General features: G+C 41.9%; 2 protein-coding genes across 6 annotated transcripts in view; one reads left to right on the top strand and one right to left on the bottom strand.

Annotated features, from left to right (window-relative positions):
• The window catches only part of CDC40 (cell division cycle 40), a 48,242-nt gene extending 36,453 nt beyond the window's left edge, over nucleotides 1-11,789 (bottom strand). The window contains exon 1 of the mRNA XM_014862557.3: nucleotides 11,295-11,789. Coding sequence (XP_014718043.2) covers nucleotides 11,295-11,624 — 330 coding nt within the window. The 5' untranslated portion in view covers nucleotides 11,625-11,789. The remainder of the gene's footprint in view (nucleotides 1-11,294) is intronic.
• Nucleotides 11,790-11,851: 62 nt separating this feature from the next.
• WASF1 (WASP family member 1) overlaps nucleotides 11,852-14,368 on the top strand; it is a 61,698-nt gene continuing 59,181 nt past the window's right edge. For 2 of the 5 annotated variants that reach the window (XM_070496392.1, XM_070496390.1), the window contains exon 1: nucleotides 13,169-13,306. The gene's annotated coding sequence lies outside the window, so the exon portion shown is untranslated. The other 3 variants (XM_044757548.2, XM_044757546.2, XM_070496391.1) reach the window with 3 other exon arrangements.

Raw genomic sequence — 14,368 nt, 5'->3', positions numbered from 1 at the left:
CCTCTACCTTCTACACACATCCAGACTTCAACCACTCCCCCAGTCCTCTTTTCCTATCACTGCCGTCCAACTTACCATCTCGCCCCTGCATTACTGTAATAGCCTCGAAGTCGTCTCCCTGCTTCTGCCCTTGCCCACCTACAGCCTCACTCCACACAGGGGCCAGAGTGATTCTTTAAAATATTAGTCAGATTATGCTACTCCTTTGCTCTAAACCCTCTGGTAGCTTCCCACTCAGAGTAAAAGCCAGACAAAGACTTACAAGACTCATTATCAGTTGTTCTCAAAAATTAAGTATGGTTCCCTAGGGTCGTTTCACAGTGCACTGTTGTCTTCCTGTATTGTCCTGCACGAGTATTTACATATTAAAACACATTATTTGTACATATTTAATTTACATATTAAACATATTAAACATACTATAAATACCTTTAATTTAATTAGGGCATTCAAGTTATATTTTGAAATTTTTAAGGAAGTTCCTATTCTCTATGAATTATATTTCAGTAAAGCTAGAATTACAAAATTGCTGTTACAAAATGAGGAAGTTGGATCTAACTGGTTGAGAATTTACCCTCCGTGATCTGCCCTCTGCCCACACCAACTTCTGTCTTCATCTAGCCCTGTGCCTGTGTTCACTTACTCCAGCCTCACTGGCTCATTTGCTATTCCTGGAATTTATCAAAGGACAATCCTGCCTTAGGGTCTCTGGACTTGCTGTTCCCTCTTCTTGGAATGTTCCTTCCCTGGATATTCACATGATTGTTCTCTCTTCTTTCAGGTCTCTGCTCAGTTTTTCTACTTTCCCCTTACTTCGCTTTATTTATCTCCATTATATTTATCATCACCTGATGTATATATTTATTATCTACCTCCCTCTACTAAAATACAAGCTATACACGCTGGATTTTGTATACACAAATGTGTTCTAAACCCCTAGAACTATCCCTAACATATCACCATCTGTATCCTGCTGGCCTCTTGCTGATGGCAGGATATATCTGTCAACATAAAGCAAAGACAATGTACAGTAATATTGCAAATTTTGCAAAAAAGGTGGGATATCATGATGTTGACAGTGATACTGAAGAAGCACCGCGACTGACAAATGGCAATCTGGTAGAGTTAGACCAGCTAATGACCAAAGACCTGAAAATGACAAGAAAAAGAATACCATAGACACAAACTTATGAAATTACCACCTTTAAAACACCCTTCACCAAAGCAGCCAACTTAGTTCTTCAGTTCTCAAAGATACGGTCTTTCAGGTACGACTCCCTGAACTTCCTTCAAAAGTCTCCATATCTTTAACTTACCTTAACCTTCCCATGACTTTAATTTCCACCCCAAATTTTTATCTGCAGCCTCGACCACACTTCTGGTCTCTGGATCCTCATATCCAACTGCCAATGGAACTTCATTATATGGAGGTTCCACAGCATCAAACACTTTGCTATGTCCAAACAGAAGATATCATCCCCATAACTCCATCCTTACTCACGCACAAATCCAGGACTGAGCCTTACTGACTCCACCTCTGAAGTGGTTCTCTAGCAACCCTACTCCCACCTTCCCTTCACGTTCTAGCCACTACTGTCCTACTGTAGCCTTCATCATATCCTGCCTGGTCTATTATAATACCTCCTTACCTGGTTTAATATACTCTAACTTTTACCATATTAGACTAATTGCTGATTTTAAAACTATGAAGCTCTTTCATGCTTTCCATACCATTTGCAATGTTACTGTCTTTGTTCCTCATGCATATCCCTTTACCATCTGATAATCTATCATCCTCTTATTTTCCCTGATACCTTCCCTCCTCCTGGTTCAAGAAAACTGCTTTTCATCCACAGTCCTGTGGAATGCTGTACGCAACTCCTCATGGCAACTGTAATAGTACACTATTTGTTGCACACGACTTTTACTTACATTTTACATCCTTACTGCCTAGTAGAATGCAGGCCATTCAGCGCATGTTCAATAAATATTTGTTAAATCAAATGGAAGAAAGAAAAGTCAAATCCATAGAACAACTAAAGAGGATGAAGGCAGACCAAAGATCACTGAATTCGGCAATGACGTCACAAAAGAACCTTTGTCAGAGTGATTTCCGTTGTGGCATGGAGTATGGAAAGCTACTTGCAAGGGGCAGAGATATAACTGAGGATTTAGAAAATCAAGACGGTAATAATTTTTACTCTTTCAAGACATTTGGCTGTAAAGAAGAAGAAACGGGGTGCCAGATTGAAGGATTTTCAGGATAAAATTAAGTTTGTTTTTTCCTTCCTTAAGAAAAGACTAAGTCAAAGATTTAGTCAATCATAAGCTACAGGAAAGGAGCGAGCAAGGAGAAGCACATGAAAAGAATGAGGGGGCAATCAAAGGTATGGTTATCCCAGAAGAGGTGGGAGGGGAGAGAACCCAGGACACAGTTGAAGATTAGCCTCTGAAAGAAAGAGAGCTCTCTCTGAGCTGAAACAGAGATGACAAAGACGAGGATGGGTGACGGGTGATAGATGTTTGGAGCAGATGGGAGATGTTGAGAGCCACAGTTGATCTTTTTATTTTCTTTGTGTCGTCAGGAGCATAAGCATCTTCATAAAGCAAGTATGGTAACTTCAGCTTCATTTATTCATTCCAGAAATAATGACTGGGGGGTCTACCTATGTGCCAGGCACTGTTCTAGGCCCAGAGAAATGGACGACATTCCCCGCCCTGCTGGAGCTTACAGTCTAGTGGGGGAGACAGACAATAACCAATATAACAGTGAATTATGTAGTTTGCTAGAAAAACGTAAGTGCTATGAACAAAAATATTAAACAACAGTAGTTGCCAAGACCAGGATAGATATATCATCTCATATTATCCTTACAACAACTCTGTGAGGTATTAGCAAGATTAAGTCACTTACTCCAAAATATTAATAGAATAAATATGAAGGGCAAGAATTTAAAGTAACCATAATGAAGGATATTAAAAGAGACTCCGTTAGCAACAAATGAAAAAATTGCCAGCAAAGTTAGCCAGGATTTTTAGTTGCAACCAACTAAAACCCTCCCAGGCTGATTAAATTGTGCTGAATCCTTTCGAGTTTCTCTTAGCATTGCCGACAAGGGTGGAGAATCAGCTTGGGGAAACAGGCAGAAATAAAGGGTGAGTATACAGACGGAATCACAATTCAAAATCAATCATATCACAGAACCAGCCCAGTGAGGACAACAGTTCACCATCTCCGAACACCATCACTAATCTCTCTGGCTGCCACTGCATGTTGCTGTTGAAACTACTGGCCCGAGAAACTAGACACTGTTGGCCACCGCCACCACTTAAAAATATTTTCTTGCTTCTTTGTGGACCAGCTTTAGATTAGATTTAGGTGGGCACATTTGGCTGGCTGAGCCCAAGTGACGGTCCTGAGCCTCTGCTGACAGGGAGCTGGGAGAATGAAAATCGGGGCTTTCAGCTTCTACAGGTGGGGGCAGGGAGGGATGTTCTTCACATTAGGACTCTTAAGGAAAGGGGTTCAAATGCTGGGCCGCCTAAAAGATGATATATATATATTACCCTAGAATGCACACTAGAATCTTCATTGATTAGAAATACTATCTTGCCTAGGGCTCAGAAGCAAAACCCAGTACCATAAAGTTAAAAGGTTATACACAAATTGCTTAAATTGCATAAAAACTAAATTACATGTTTTTCTCTCTTAATATTCAACTCCTAGTGATAAACTGCTTAAAATAACAAGAAGCTTAGCCACATTCATATCTCCCCAATGGATTTTATAGAATACAGTTGCTAGAACCACTTTATAATATGGCTTGCCAGATCTTCCTGATTAAGGGTATTTTAAATATTCTAAATTTGAATTATTTTGAACAGAGCATTATGAGATGCCAAGTTTTAAATGCAAAGTATAATTTAAAACGAATTACTCTTTATATAAGCAATGGTGGCAACTAATAGAAAATACAGATAGATCCCAGTTTCTGGCTCTTGCTAAAATTCTAGAACAAACTGAAGAAGCTTCAGAAAATGAAGGATTATTAATTTTATATTTAATTAGAAAAACTTAGACAATACCTCAACCTTGTTTTAACACCCACAAGGAGTTCAATAATAATTAGGCATGCAATTGAAATTATTACAGAATTACCAAGGATTTCTATTCAGTTTTAATTATCCATAAAAATGAAAGTACAGTAAGTGAAGAACATCCTATGGGTCAAATAAGTTTAAAAAGTTTATCTTTTATAGATTCAAAGAAATTTGAGAATAAAACTAAATAATATTTACTTTTCAGTCCTTTTCACATTTCTACTGTTGTACAAATAAGAAAACAGAGGTAAAAGCACTTTGTAAACTATAAAGCAGAACATAAATATTAATCATTATTCTAAACTATTTATCAATTTATGGTAGTTTTTTTCCCCCCAGAAAGTAGAAATGAAGACTTCCTAAAATGAGAGTCTAGGTGGATGAGACAAAAGAATAGAAATTCATATGAACACATCCTTTGAGTTTGGCCCTTAACAAACGCAGAGGGAAAAGGCGATCAATTTGAAGCTCACAAGTATGAGAAAGATCACCCAAGAAGAATGAATTTAAACATATGCTAAAATTAGAGGCAGAATTTTTATTCTACTCAAGTTGGCTGTGCTAAAGCAGGGAATGCACTGGGGAAAAGTAACATAGTCACTGACTGGAATGAGAGAAAGCCAGGTCTGCTTTTATTTTTTTAACTTTAGAGTCTATTAATAAGCAACTCTTGCAACCCAATTGGGCTCATTACATGATTTTCAAAGTGCAAAATCTGACAAGGTTGCATTAAAATAAATTTTTAACCAGAAAATACTCAACCATCGTCATACATTAAAGAACACAAATATGTTTAATTGGAGTTCTAGAATAAGAGGAGAGAGGACAGGATTAAAATATGTGAAGCGATAAGAACTGAGAACTTTCCAGAAATGCCGAAAGATCCACACTCCAAACCAATCAATTCACAATTAAAGAAACCTGACAAATTCTGAGCAGGACAAATAAAAAGAAATCCACACCTGTGTATTCCATAATGAATATAAAGAATGAAATGATATCCCAATAAAAGGGGGGGGGCGGTGACTGTCTTAAAAGCAGTCAAAAGAAAAATAGCTACACTGACGGCTGGCTTGTTATCAGTAACACCGAAAATCAGAAGATCGTAGAATATTTTACTTTAAATACGCTGAGAGAAAATAGCTCTCAGCTAAGCAAACTAAACTCAGTGAAAATATTCAAGAAAGAGGGTTAAATAAAAACTTTGAAGACAAACTAAAACTGAAAGCAGTTGCCACTAGTTAACCCCTACTAAGGGACATTCTCAAGTATGCATTACAGCAAAAGAAAGCGATCTAGCGTATGAGATGCATGAATCCACATCAGTCATCGTCATCTTCTGAGGTTTAAATATATACAAAAAATACAGGACAACTATAGCTAAAGTAGGGGTGGGGAGATGTGAATAAAATGGAAGTGCTCTAAGGTTCTTGCGCTGTTCACTAAGAGGCATACGTATTGATTAATTCAGACATTTCAATTTCTAGCGGGAACCACTTAACAGAAACTGAGGGCATCATTTATAAATGAGCAGAGGAAAAGAATGGAATGATAAAAAAACAATCAATCCAAAAGAATGGATGCCTAGTATACTAACCTTCTGCCTTTCTTCTTTCCTATTGCATGTATTTAAGGCTATACTTAAAAAGTATTGCTATGGCTGCACCTCACAAGTTCTGATGAATATTATTTTCCTTATTGTTCAGTTCAAAATATTTTCTATCATTTTTTTTTACTTTGGCCCACGGGTTACTGAGAAGCACAACTTCATAATTTTCAAATATGGGAATTTTATACTTATCTTTTTGTGACTGATTAGCTTAGATGCACTGTAGTCGGTGAATATGATAATATGATTTAAAATTTACTGAGATTTATTTTATGGCCTAGTACAGAGGATGGCAAACTATAGTTTGTGGGCCAAATCTAGCCCACGTTTGTTTCTGTACCAAGCTAAGAATGGTATTTACATTTTAAAGGGTTGTTTAAAAAGAAAGACAGACAGAAAGACACTGTGACAAAGATGGTATGTGGCCAGCACAGTCTCAAATATTTACTATGTGGCCCTGTACTGAAGTTTGACAATCCCTGGCCTAGAATATGGTCATTTTTTCAAAGAGTGTTTTATTAGTCCTTGAAAACAATATTCTGCATTGAGTTCTATATTCTTTATACTCTTTAGATAGAGTATGCTAATTTTGTTATTTAAATTTTCTGTATCGTTACTGATATATCTTGTTTCTTCTATCAATTATTAAGAGAGGTATATTAAAATCTCCCACTGTGATTACAGATTTGCTAATTTCTCTTTGTAGTTCTATCAGTTTTTGCTTAAATATTTTGAGCTTACATTATTAGGTGCATATGAATTGAAAATTTTTAAATACCTCTTTGTGAATCGAATCTTGTATCATTATGAAGAGACCCTTTTTCTGTTTTATTTTACTGATCTTAATACAACCAGTGCCGCCACCTTCTTTTGCTGGAATTTGCCTGATATATCCTTTTTCCATCTTTTTATTTTTGCTCTTTCTGGAGATCTTAGCAAGCATGGCAAAGCAAGAAAAAAAAATAAAAGTTGAAAGAAAGACGATACGGTCATATTTGCAGCTGATATGACCATGTAAGGAGTAAGATAAGTTAGAAAATTACATAAATGGAAAAAATAACGCTATTTATTAATATAATAGCATAAAAATAAGATGCACTTAGAAATACCTGCAACAAAACTGTACAAGATATTGTTGGAGAAAATTATAAACTATGGAAGAAATTAAAAACCTAAAGAAGATCTAAACGAATGAATAGATATAACATGTTTTCAAACGACTGAATCTATGATTCAATGCAACTCCAAACAAAATCCCACCTGGTGTTAGTAGAACTTTATGAGTCAATTCTAAACTGTATATAGAATTACAGGGGCCAAGAATAGCAAAGACATTCTGGAATAACAACAACAAAAAGGGGGGAGGGGCAGGCAGAGAGCCCTACCAAAGAGTGAGCCACAATTATTAAAAATGGTCACCTCATATACAAAAATTAATTCCCTGTGGATTTATGACTTAAATGTAAAAAACAAACACATGGTCAGGGGCTGGCCCTGTGGCCAAGCCAGGGTGGTTAAGTTCACACGCTCTGCTATGGTGGCCTGGGGTTTCACCGTTTTGGATCCTGGGCACAGACCTAGCACCACTTACAAGCCATGCTGAGGCAGCGTCCCATACAGAACAAACAGAAGGACCTAGAACTAGAATATACAACTACGTACTGGGGAGAAGAAGAAGGAAAAAAAGAACAAAAGATTGGCAACAGATGTTAGCTCAAGTGCCCCCCCCAAAAAAAGTAAAGACATGGTTCTTTCAAAAGATAAAATGGGAGAGTATTTTTAAGACTTTGGGATAAGGAAGGATTTTTCAAACAAGAGACAGGAACCACAATCCATAAAAGAATAATTTGATAAGACTACACTAAATAAACCACTTCTGTTTATCAAGACAGTGAAGAGAGTGAAAAGACAAGCCACAAACTGGAAAAGATATTTGCAATACACATAACTGACAAAGGATGGTAGCCAGTAATACAAAGATCTCCTACAAATCAAAAGGAAGAAGACAACCCATTAGTTGCTTCAATAAGAAAAAAGAAATTCAAATCACCGATAACATATATGAAAAGATGCTTGGTCTCATTAGTGTTCAGGCAAATGGATTAAAAACATTGCATAAGTTTATTCTCTGCCAAAATGCTTGCTATTAGTCACAATACAATTAGTCATATACAGATGAACTTATTTGCATGCTTCACATCGCCTCTGTTGGTCATGTTTCTATCATTACGTTCACTATGTATAAGGCTTTTGTGGGTTTTTTTGGGCATATAAGCAGGTGTTGGTTCACAGACTAGCGATGATCAATGTCCCTGACTCTCTCATCACAGAACCTAGATCACTGGGGGGTCTAGCCCCAGCTCTGCTTCTAATGGACCCCTGAGACCTTATGCAACCTCTCCTTCTGGAGTACCTTACTTATAACCTGAAGTGATTGAACTAAGTCAGTTCTAGAGACATACCCTCACTCTCACCCAGTCAATGTACACTGATTCTCAATGTACATGCCATTTCAAGACTTTCTTTTTCATGTAATCTTTCATTCATTCTTTCTCATATATTCCCCTCAATCTTGTGTACTAGCCATTGGAGACATGAAAAGGAAAAGACACAAGAATCTCTGGTCCCCAGGGTCTCCCAACAGTCCAGGGGAAAGAAAAAGGCAACAAATGACAGCAATGTGGCAAGTGCTACAACTGAGGTAGGAAAAGGGGGCGAAGGCAGACAGAGGAGGAAATGCGTGCGCTGAGACTGAGTAGAGCAGAGGTTTTTTGGGCAGGAGGGAGGCATGGGGCAAAGGATTTCTAGGCAGAGAGACTAGTATGGGCACAATCTTGAGAGGAAAAAAGAAAACAAGGCTTTTGGGGCTTTGTCGAGAGTTCAGCATGAAAGAATGGCAGGTCTCACGGGTTCCACAAGGAACTCAGAAATTACCCAGTAGGCAACCTGGTGTCTTTGGGCAGGGAAGTGAGAGGATAACGCTGGAATTGAGAAAATCACTCTGGGTGCACTGTGAAGGAAAGAGTGCGGTATGGAACCAGGAGACAAGAAAGGAGGAAGTAGAAAGATCAGTTAGAAGGATATTATAATTGTCTTGAAGATAAATGATAAGAACCTGAACTAAACAGTGGCAGCAGAAAAGGAAAGAGAGATTTGATAAATATCATTGTGTCACAATGGACAGGTCCCACTACCCAAAAGTAGAGGTTAAGGGAGAAAGAAAGTCAAGAATGACGCCTGAGAGTGGTAAGGAAGATAGGAAGTAAGGCTGTGTCAGCGAAGATGAAGAGGAAGGAACTGATTTGAGAGAAACGAAGCAGAAATGTTGGAACCAGTTGAACCACTACCTTCAGGGGCTGAGGAAGAAGGAAGAGAAGAGGAAGACCCCTTTGTTCTTGGCTGGACTAACGGGGGCGGGGGGGGGGTGGGTTTGCAGGACGATTAATCAAAATGGGAAAAACAAGTGAAGCGGATTTTGAGGGAAAGAAAATGTGCTAATTTTTCAGCACATTGGATTGTAAGTGTCCGAGTGTCATCCTGGGAGAGAAGTTTAATAGTTCTGGAGCTAGCAAGGAGTTTAGAATTGGAAATAATAAGGATAGTGCGCCTGGTACCGTTCTAAGTGCTTAATATGCTTTAAGAAAAGCCTTTAACTCCGTGAGATAGGTACCAGTGTAATCCCTACTTTACAGATGAGAAAAACCTTAGGCACAGAGCACTCAAGTAACTTATTCAAGGTCACCATTTGGTTAAGTGTTGGAGCCAGGATTTCAATCCTAGCAGTCTTGATTCCAGAGCCTGTGTGAACCACTTCACAGTGTTCACCTGTAAGTCATCAGAAGCACAGACTGAGGGTGAAGGCATGGAAAATTTGAGGGGTGTAGAGAGGACTAAGGGCAGAGTCCCAGGAAACACCAATATTGAAAGGGAGAGAAGAAGAAGAAACAGGAGATCAGAAGACTGAGGATAGCCCCATGGAAGCCAAAAGGAGAGAAAGCTTCCAGAAAGAACTATCTAATGGCATCACTTGATGCAAATACTAAAGTCAGATGGCAGAACTTGACAACTAGAAGGCCAGCACATCACTCAGGGAGAGTAAGTAGTCTCCCAAGAGGTAAGGCTGGGCTGCACTGGGTGGAGGAGAAAATGACAGAGCTCCAAAAAGCTGAGCTGTGAAAGAAGGAAGATTCAGCAGGTTGCTGGAGGGGTATAAATTTGGGGAGTTTGCTTTGTTATAAAGAAAGGAGTATTCTAAGCATTCTTTCATATCAGAGGCCCGTTAATAAATAATAAAATTCATAAGGAGCTCACTACAAACCTGTAAAAGACCTAAGTTATAACACTAGACTTGGGAACATCTTAAATACAAAGGAATTTTGTACACTGTCTCCCCTCACCACATCTTGAGTTTCTGATCACCCTATTAGGCTCTGCTGGGCCGACACTACCAATCGGTGGATGCTCTCATTGGCCTTTAGACACGCCGACCTCTCCTTAGTTCTTCAATCACACTAGGCTCTTTGCCCTCTCAGGCTTGTTGCCTCCTTTGCCTGGAAACTCTTGCCTTAGCTTGCACATGGCTGGCTGCTGCTTGTTCTTTAGAGCCGCCTTTTCAAAGAGCATATCCCTGACCAAACCACGGAAGTCATGCTCCTACCTTATTCTCTACCATGGGACTCTATTTTTCTCCTTCACAGTGCACAGTCCAATCTGTAACCACTTTATTTTCTCATATTTTACTGGCTGCCTCTTCCACTAGAATGTATGCATCATGATGGCACAAATGTCTGGCTTGATGGCCTGTGTCTTCAGCCCTTAGAACAGTTCCTCGCAAATAACGTGTTCAATAAATATTTGTTAAATGAACTATATAACCCATTTTCTCCCTCTATCACCTTCCTCAATTGAGATCATGCACAGTTTCTTGACTCCAAGGTCTCTTACTCATGTATTATAAATGTATCGACATATATAATCACAAGAGCTAACATTTATTGCACTTTTATTAGACACTAGGCTCTGTGCTATAGGCTTTCTTTCTATCATTTCACTTAATCTTCACAATATCCTCTCATATAGATAGGTGCTTTTAAAATCACCTCCACTGCACAGGGGAGGAAACAGAGGAGATGTATAACTTGCCCAAGTCCACAGAAGTGGTGGAGCCGGGATCAGAATCCAGTTCTTACTTCAAACACAAAACAAAGCCAGATCACTGCTCACTTCAAGCGAGGGCACATACTCGAGTTAGGGAAGTCCTGATCTAGCTTTATTTATGTTCTGAGATAACTCCTGCTCTATCCACGCCACATACTTATCCATGAATTCGAAATTTCACCCCCTCTTCCCACTTGCTTTCTGATGGCGGGAGGCAAGAGAGGGGAGCAGTGGAGCTCTGTCCTGAACTTCCAATTCTCAGCATCTCCTGAGGAAGAGGCACGTAGAAAGGAGAAGTGAACCAAGCGTTAGCAAGTTATCTCTCAGCACTGAGGAAGAGGTAACCCGGGGTCTAACAAATGGGACTGCGGGATTTTGGAGCAGAAGCCGACAATTCCCGCACCCCATCAGCGGCCGAAGCGCTTACCTTAACTGCCACCTCCGGAGCCGAGTCCACCGCCACCGCCAGAGAGGGCTTGGCCGAAGGCGATTTCGTCAAGTGCATGAGAGAGTCGGCGGCTGGCAGCGGACACCGTCCGCCCTCACTGTCCGAGTCCGATTCGGACCCTGAACCCGAACCATAGGAAGCTGCCAGAGCTGCAATCGCAGCCGACATGACGGCAACAGATCCTCTGCGGAGACCAGGCCCGGGCGGAAGAAGAAGCGGCTCCCAGGTCCTGACAGATTGCCACGAAACACATTTTTCACCTCCTTGCAAGTAATTTATCACATTTCTAAACAACCAATTAATTAGCATTAGAATAAGTGAAACAGACCTGAGAATTTGGAAACACTTATCTAGCGAAATACAGAGAATTATAATACCTTATAACTTTCAGGACCTAGTCAGATAGATTAAAGACTACGAGTCCCGAAATACCCCGAGGTCGCGAGGTTCTACCCTCCCGGCGTGCAGAGCGGCGGGCCGTGAGAGAGGCATAATGGGAAGTGTAGTTTGGAGCGAGGGGGCGGGGCGGGGCGGGCAGGCTTCTCTTTGACCCCGCCCCTGAATGGATGGTTCATTCAATTGGCTATCATCTTCCCTCATTCCCGGGCCAAGCACTGTTCTCCCCGTCCCCCTCCCCCAAACTGAGGATTGGGCAATACCACAAAGCCTCAGGAAAGGGGGGGAAGAGCGGTATTCATCCCCACGGATGGGTGAGTGGGCGGAGGCTGAGTTTCGCACCGCGGTAGCACCTGGGCCCTGGGGGCTGAAGAGGAAAGTGACAATCTTAAGTTGGAAGACCTTGATGGGCGGGGAATAGCTCCCGGTGGGAAGGATGGGAGCTTAGGTGGCGAGAGTCCAGCGGTCCCCCCTGCTTCAGGCTCTGGTTCCCGCGCCCGGTTGTGGAGCGTCGCGCGCGGGGAGGGGGCGGTGGGGGGCGGCGGCGGCTCGCGGTGTTGTTCGCTCGCGCGTCGAGCACACGGTGGGTCCGGCAACCGGCGGGCGCCGCAGGCGGCGTTGCCCGTGGCCCGCGCCTCGGCCGCTGCCCGGAGCGGGTCCCATCCCGGAGCCTGACGTGCCTGGAGGCTCTAGGTGGAGTCCCGGGAGCTGAGGGGGACCGGTGGCCGCCGCCGAAGCATGAAGAAGGGGTAAGGCAGGAGCCCCCAAGATCTCACGGTGAGCGCGCGTCTCTCAGGAATCGTGTTCTGGGGGGCGAGGTGATGGGGAGGAACTCTCCTCGCCGGCCGGAACGGAGAGGGGTGCGCGTGGAGCTCCCGTCCGGAGGGGTTCCGGGCACGGGCGCCTTCCCCCGCGGCCGCCACCCCCATTCGCAGGTGCCCGAGTCTGGCCGCCCACCCGCCAGCCGGGCTGGGAGCCGAGGGCGACGGCGGCCGGCGGGCGCGCCTGGTGTCGGTCGCAGGGACCGCCCGAGGCGGCTCTAGGCGGGGGACTGCGGGTCTCACCTGAGGTGCCCCGCCTGAGCGCCCCCGCGCCCGCCCCCGGGCCTGTGGCTCCGGGGGGGCTGCAGCACGGGGCGGCGGCGGAGCCCCGGCGCGCTGGCGCGCGCGTTTGCGTCCTCGGACATAACGGGCCAGCGAGTGCGGAGCTCTCTTTCTTCGCTGCGAGAGGAGGCGAAGCGCGGCGGTCGCCTCCGATGCCTATTAATGGGGGGGTGTCTCGGGCAGAGTTGTGGAGCCGCTCACTCAGCTCCGATGTCGGCCGGACTCGCCCATTGTGCCACCCAGATAATTATTCAACTATGCAGCATCCATTGCACCTTTCCCATTTTTCTTCTCCCCTTGCTACAGCATGCCCCCTAGCTTCGGTACTCTGACGCCTTCTCTTGCACTTGCGGGTGATGAACTGGAATAATGATGAAAAGAAAGCCCGTCTGAACATTCACAACCTGTCCTATAGCCGATTAATTGATTAATCCCAAGCTGCACTAGATACTTTAATACGACTCGGTCTACTCCTATCCTCTTCTCTATAAGGTGTGTCTTGGATGATGTTTTAATTTTTTCTTTGGTGTTAGATTCTCGTATTGGCTAAGTCTTATTTCTCTCCGGTAATGGATGTGATTGATTTATTGGTCATTCAACCCGTCTAATGTTCTTAAATTTAACTTGAATGCTAGGTAACTTTCGTTTTTCTTGTCGTTGATAGCACTATACCGTAATTACAAATGCAGTCTCAGTCTGAACTCTCGGGAACAGTTTTTCCTTTATGCTCTAAGTTTCTTTTAGGAAAAGTATTTTTATTTATGTCGGAGATTTGAATAAAGAACTTGATATAAAATTTCTGAAGTTTTGAATAAGAAAAGTTTTGTATTTCTTTATTTTTCAGTAACAGAATGTTTGATTGCTAATCATAGCCTTCGTTGAATGAAAGGAAGCATTTAATATTTAAGATAGGGTTTTAACTGCCATAACGAGCCTTCCTTAATTTATCTAAATTTTATTTTTTATTCAGTTCGTTTCTTTGCAGTATCATGTATTTACTTGTGGAATTTGTTCTCAGTTTTCTAAGTTTTGTTTACAAGGATGAGTAGGCTCCAATTTTGTATGATCTATCTGAAAGAGGAAATATTTTTTGAAAATGGAAAACAACTGTTGGTTACTTGATTATTATGTTAAAAACTGTTTACATCTCATTATTTAAAAGTAAATGATTCACTGCCAAAAGGAAGTGTTTTCCTTTTCTTTTCCTAGTCTTTCCTTCCCAGCTTTTCTTGTTTAAGCTTGTTGCCCTAACCCTCTTGATACAACGGAATTGCACATAGGCATTGCAGAGGCAGTTGGTTTAAGGTAGAGTAATTGTTTTATGGCACTTGGAAGTGGCGCACATATAATATAACTTGATGATGTAGGATCAATTGCTTGGTTGGGAAATGACCTTGCAATTTACAAAATGGACACCTTTGTGCCTTGGTTTTCTTACATGTAAATAGAGATAGTGCCCATTTATGCCACTAATTAGTATGCATAAGTTCAGTAAAGATGTTTTCAGAATGCTTTTAAGGAAAATATAAATATTTTAGCTGATGGATGTTGAAA

The sequence above is a fragment of the Equus asinus genome, chromosome 24 (assembly GCF_041296235.1).
Source record: "Equus asinus isolate D_3611 breed Donkey chromosome 24, EquAss-T2T_v2, whole genome shotgun sequence".
Taxonomy (NCBI): Eukaryota; Metazoa; Chordata; class Mammalia; order Perissodactyla; family Equidae; genus Equus; species Equus asinus.
The sequence above is the reverse complement of the archived record's forward strand: the minus strand, read 5'-3'. Positions and strand labels throughout refer to the sequence as shown.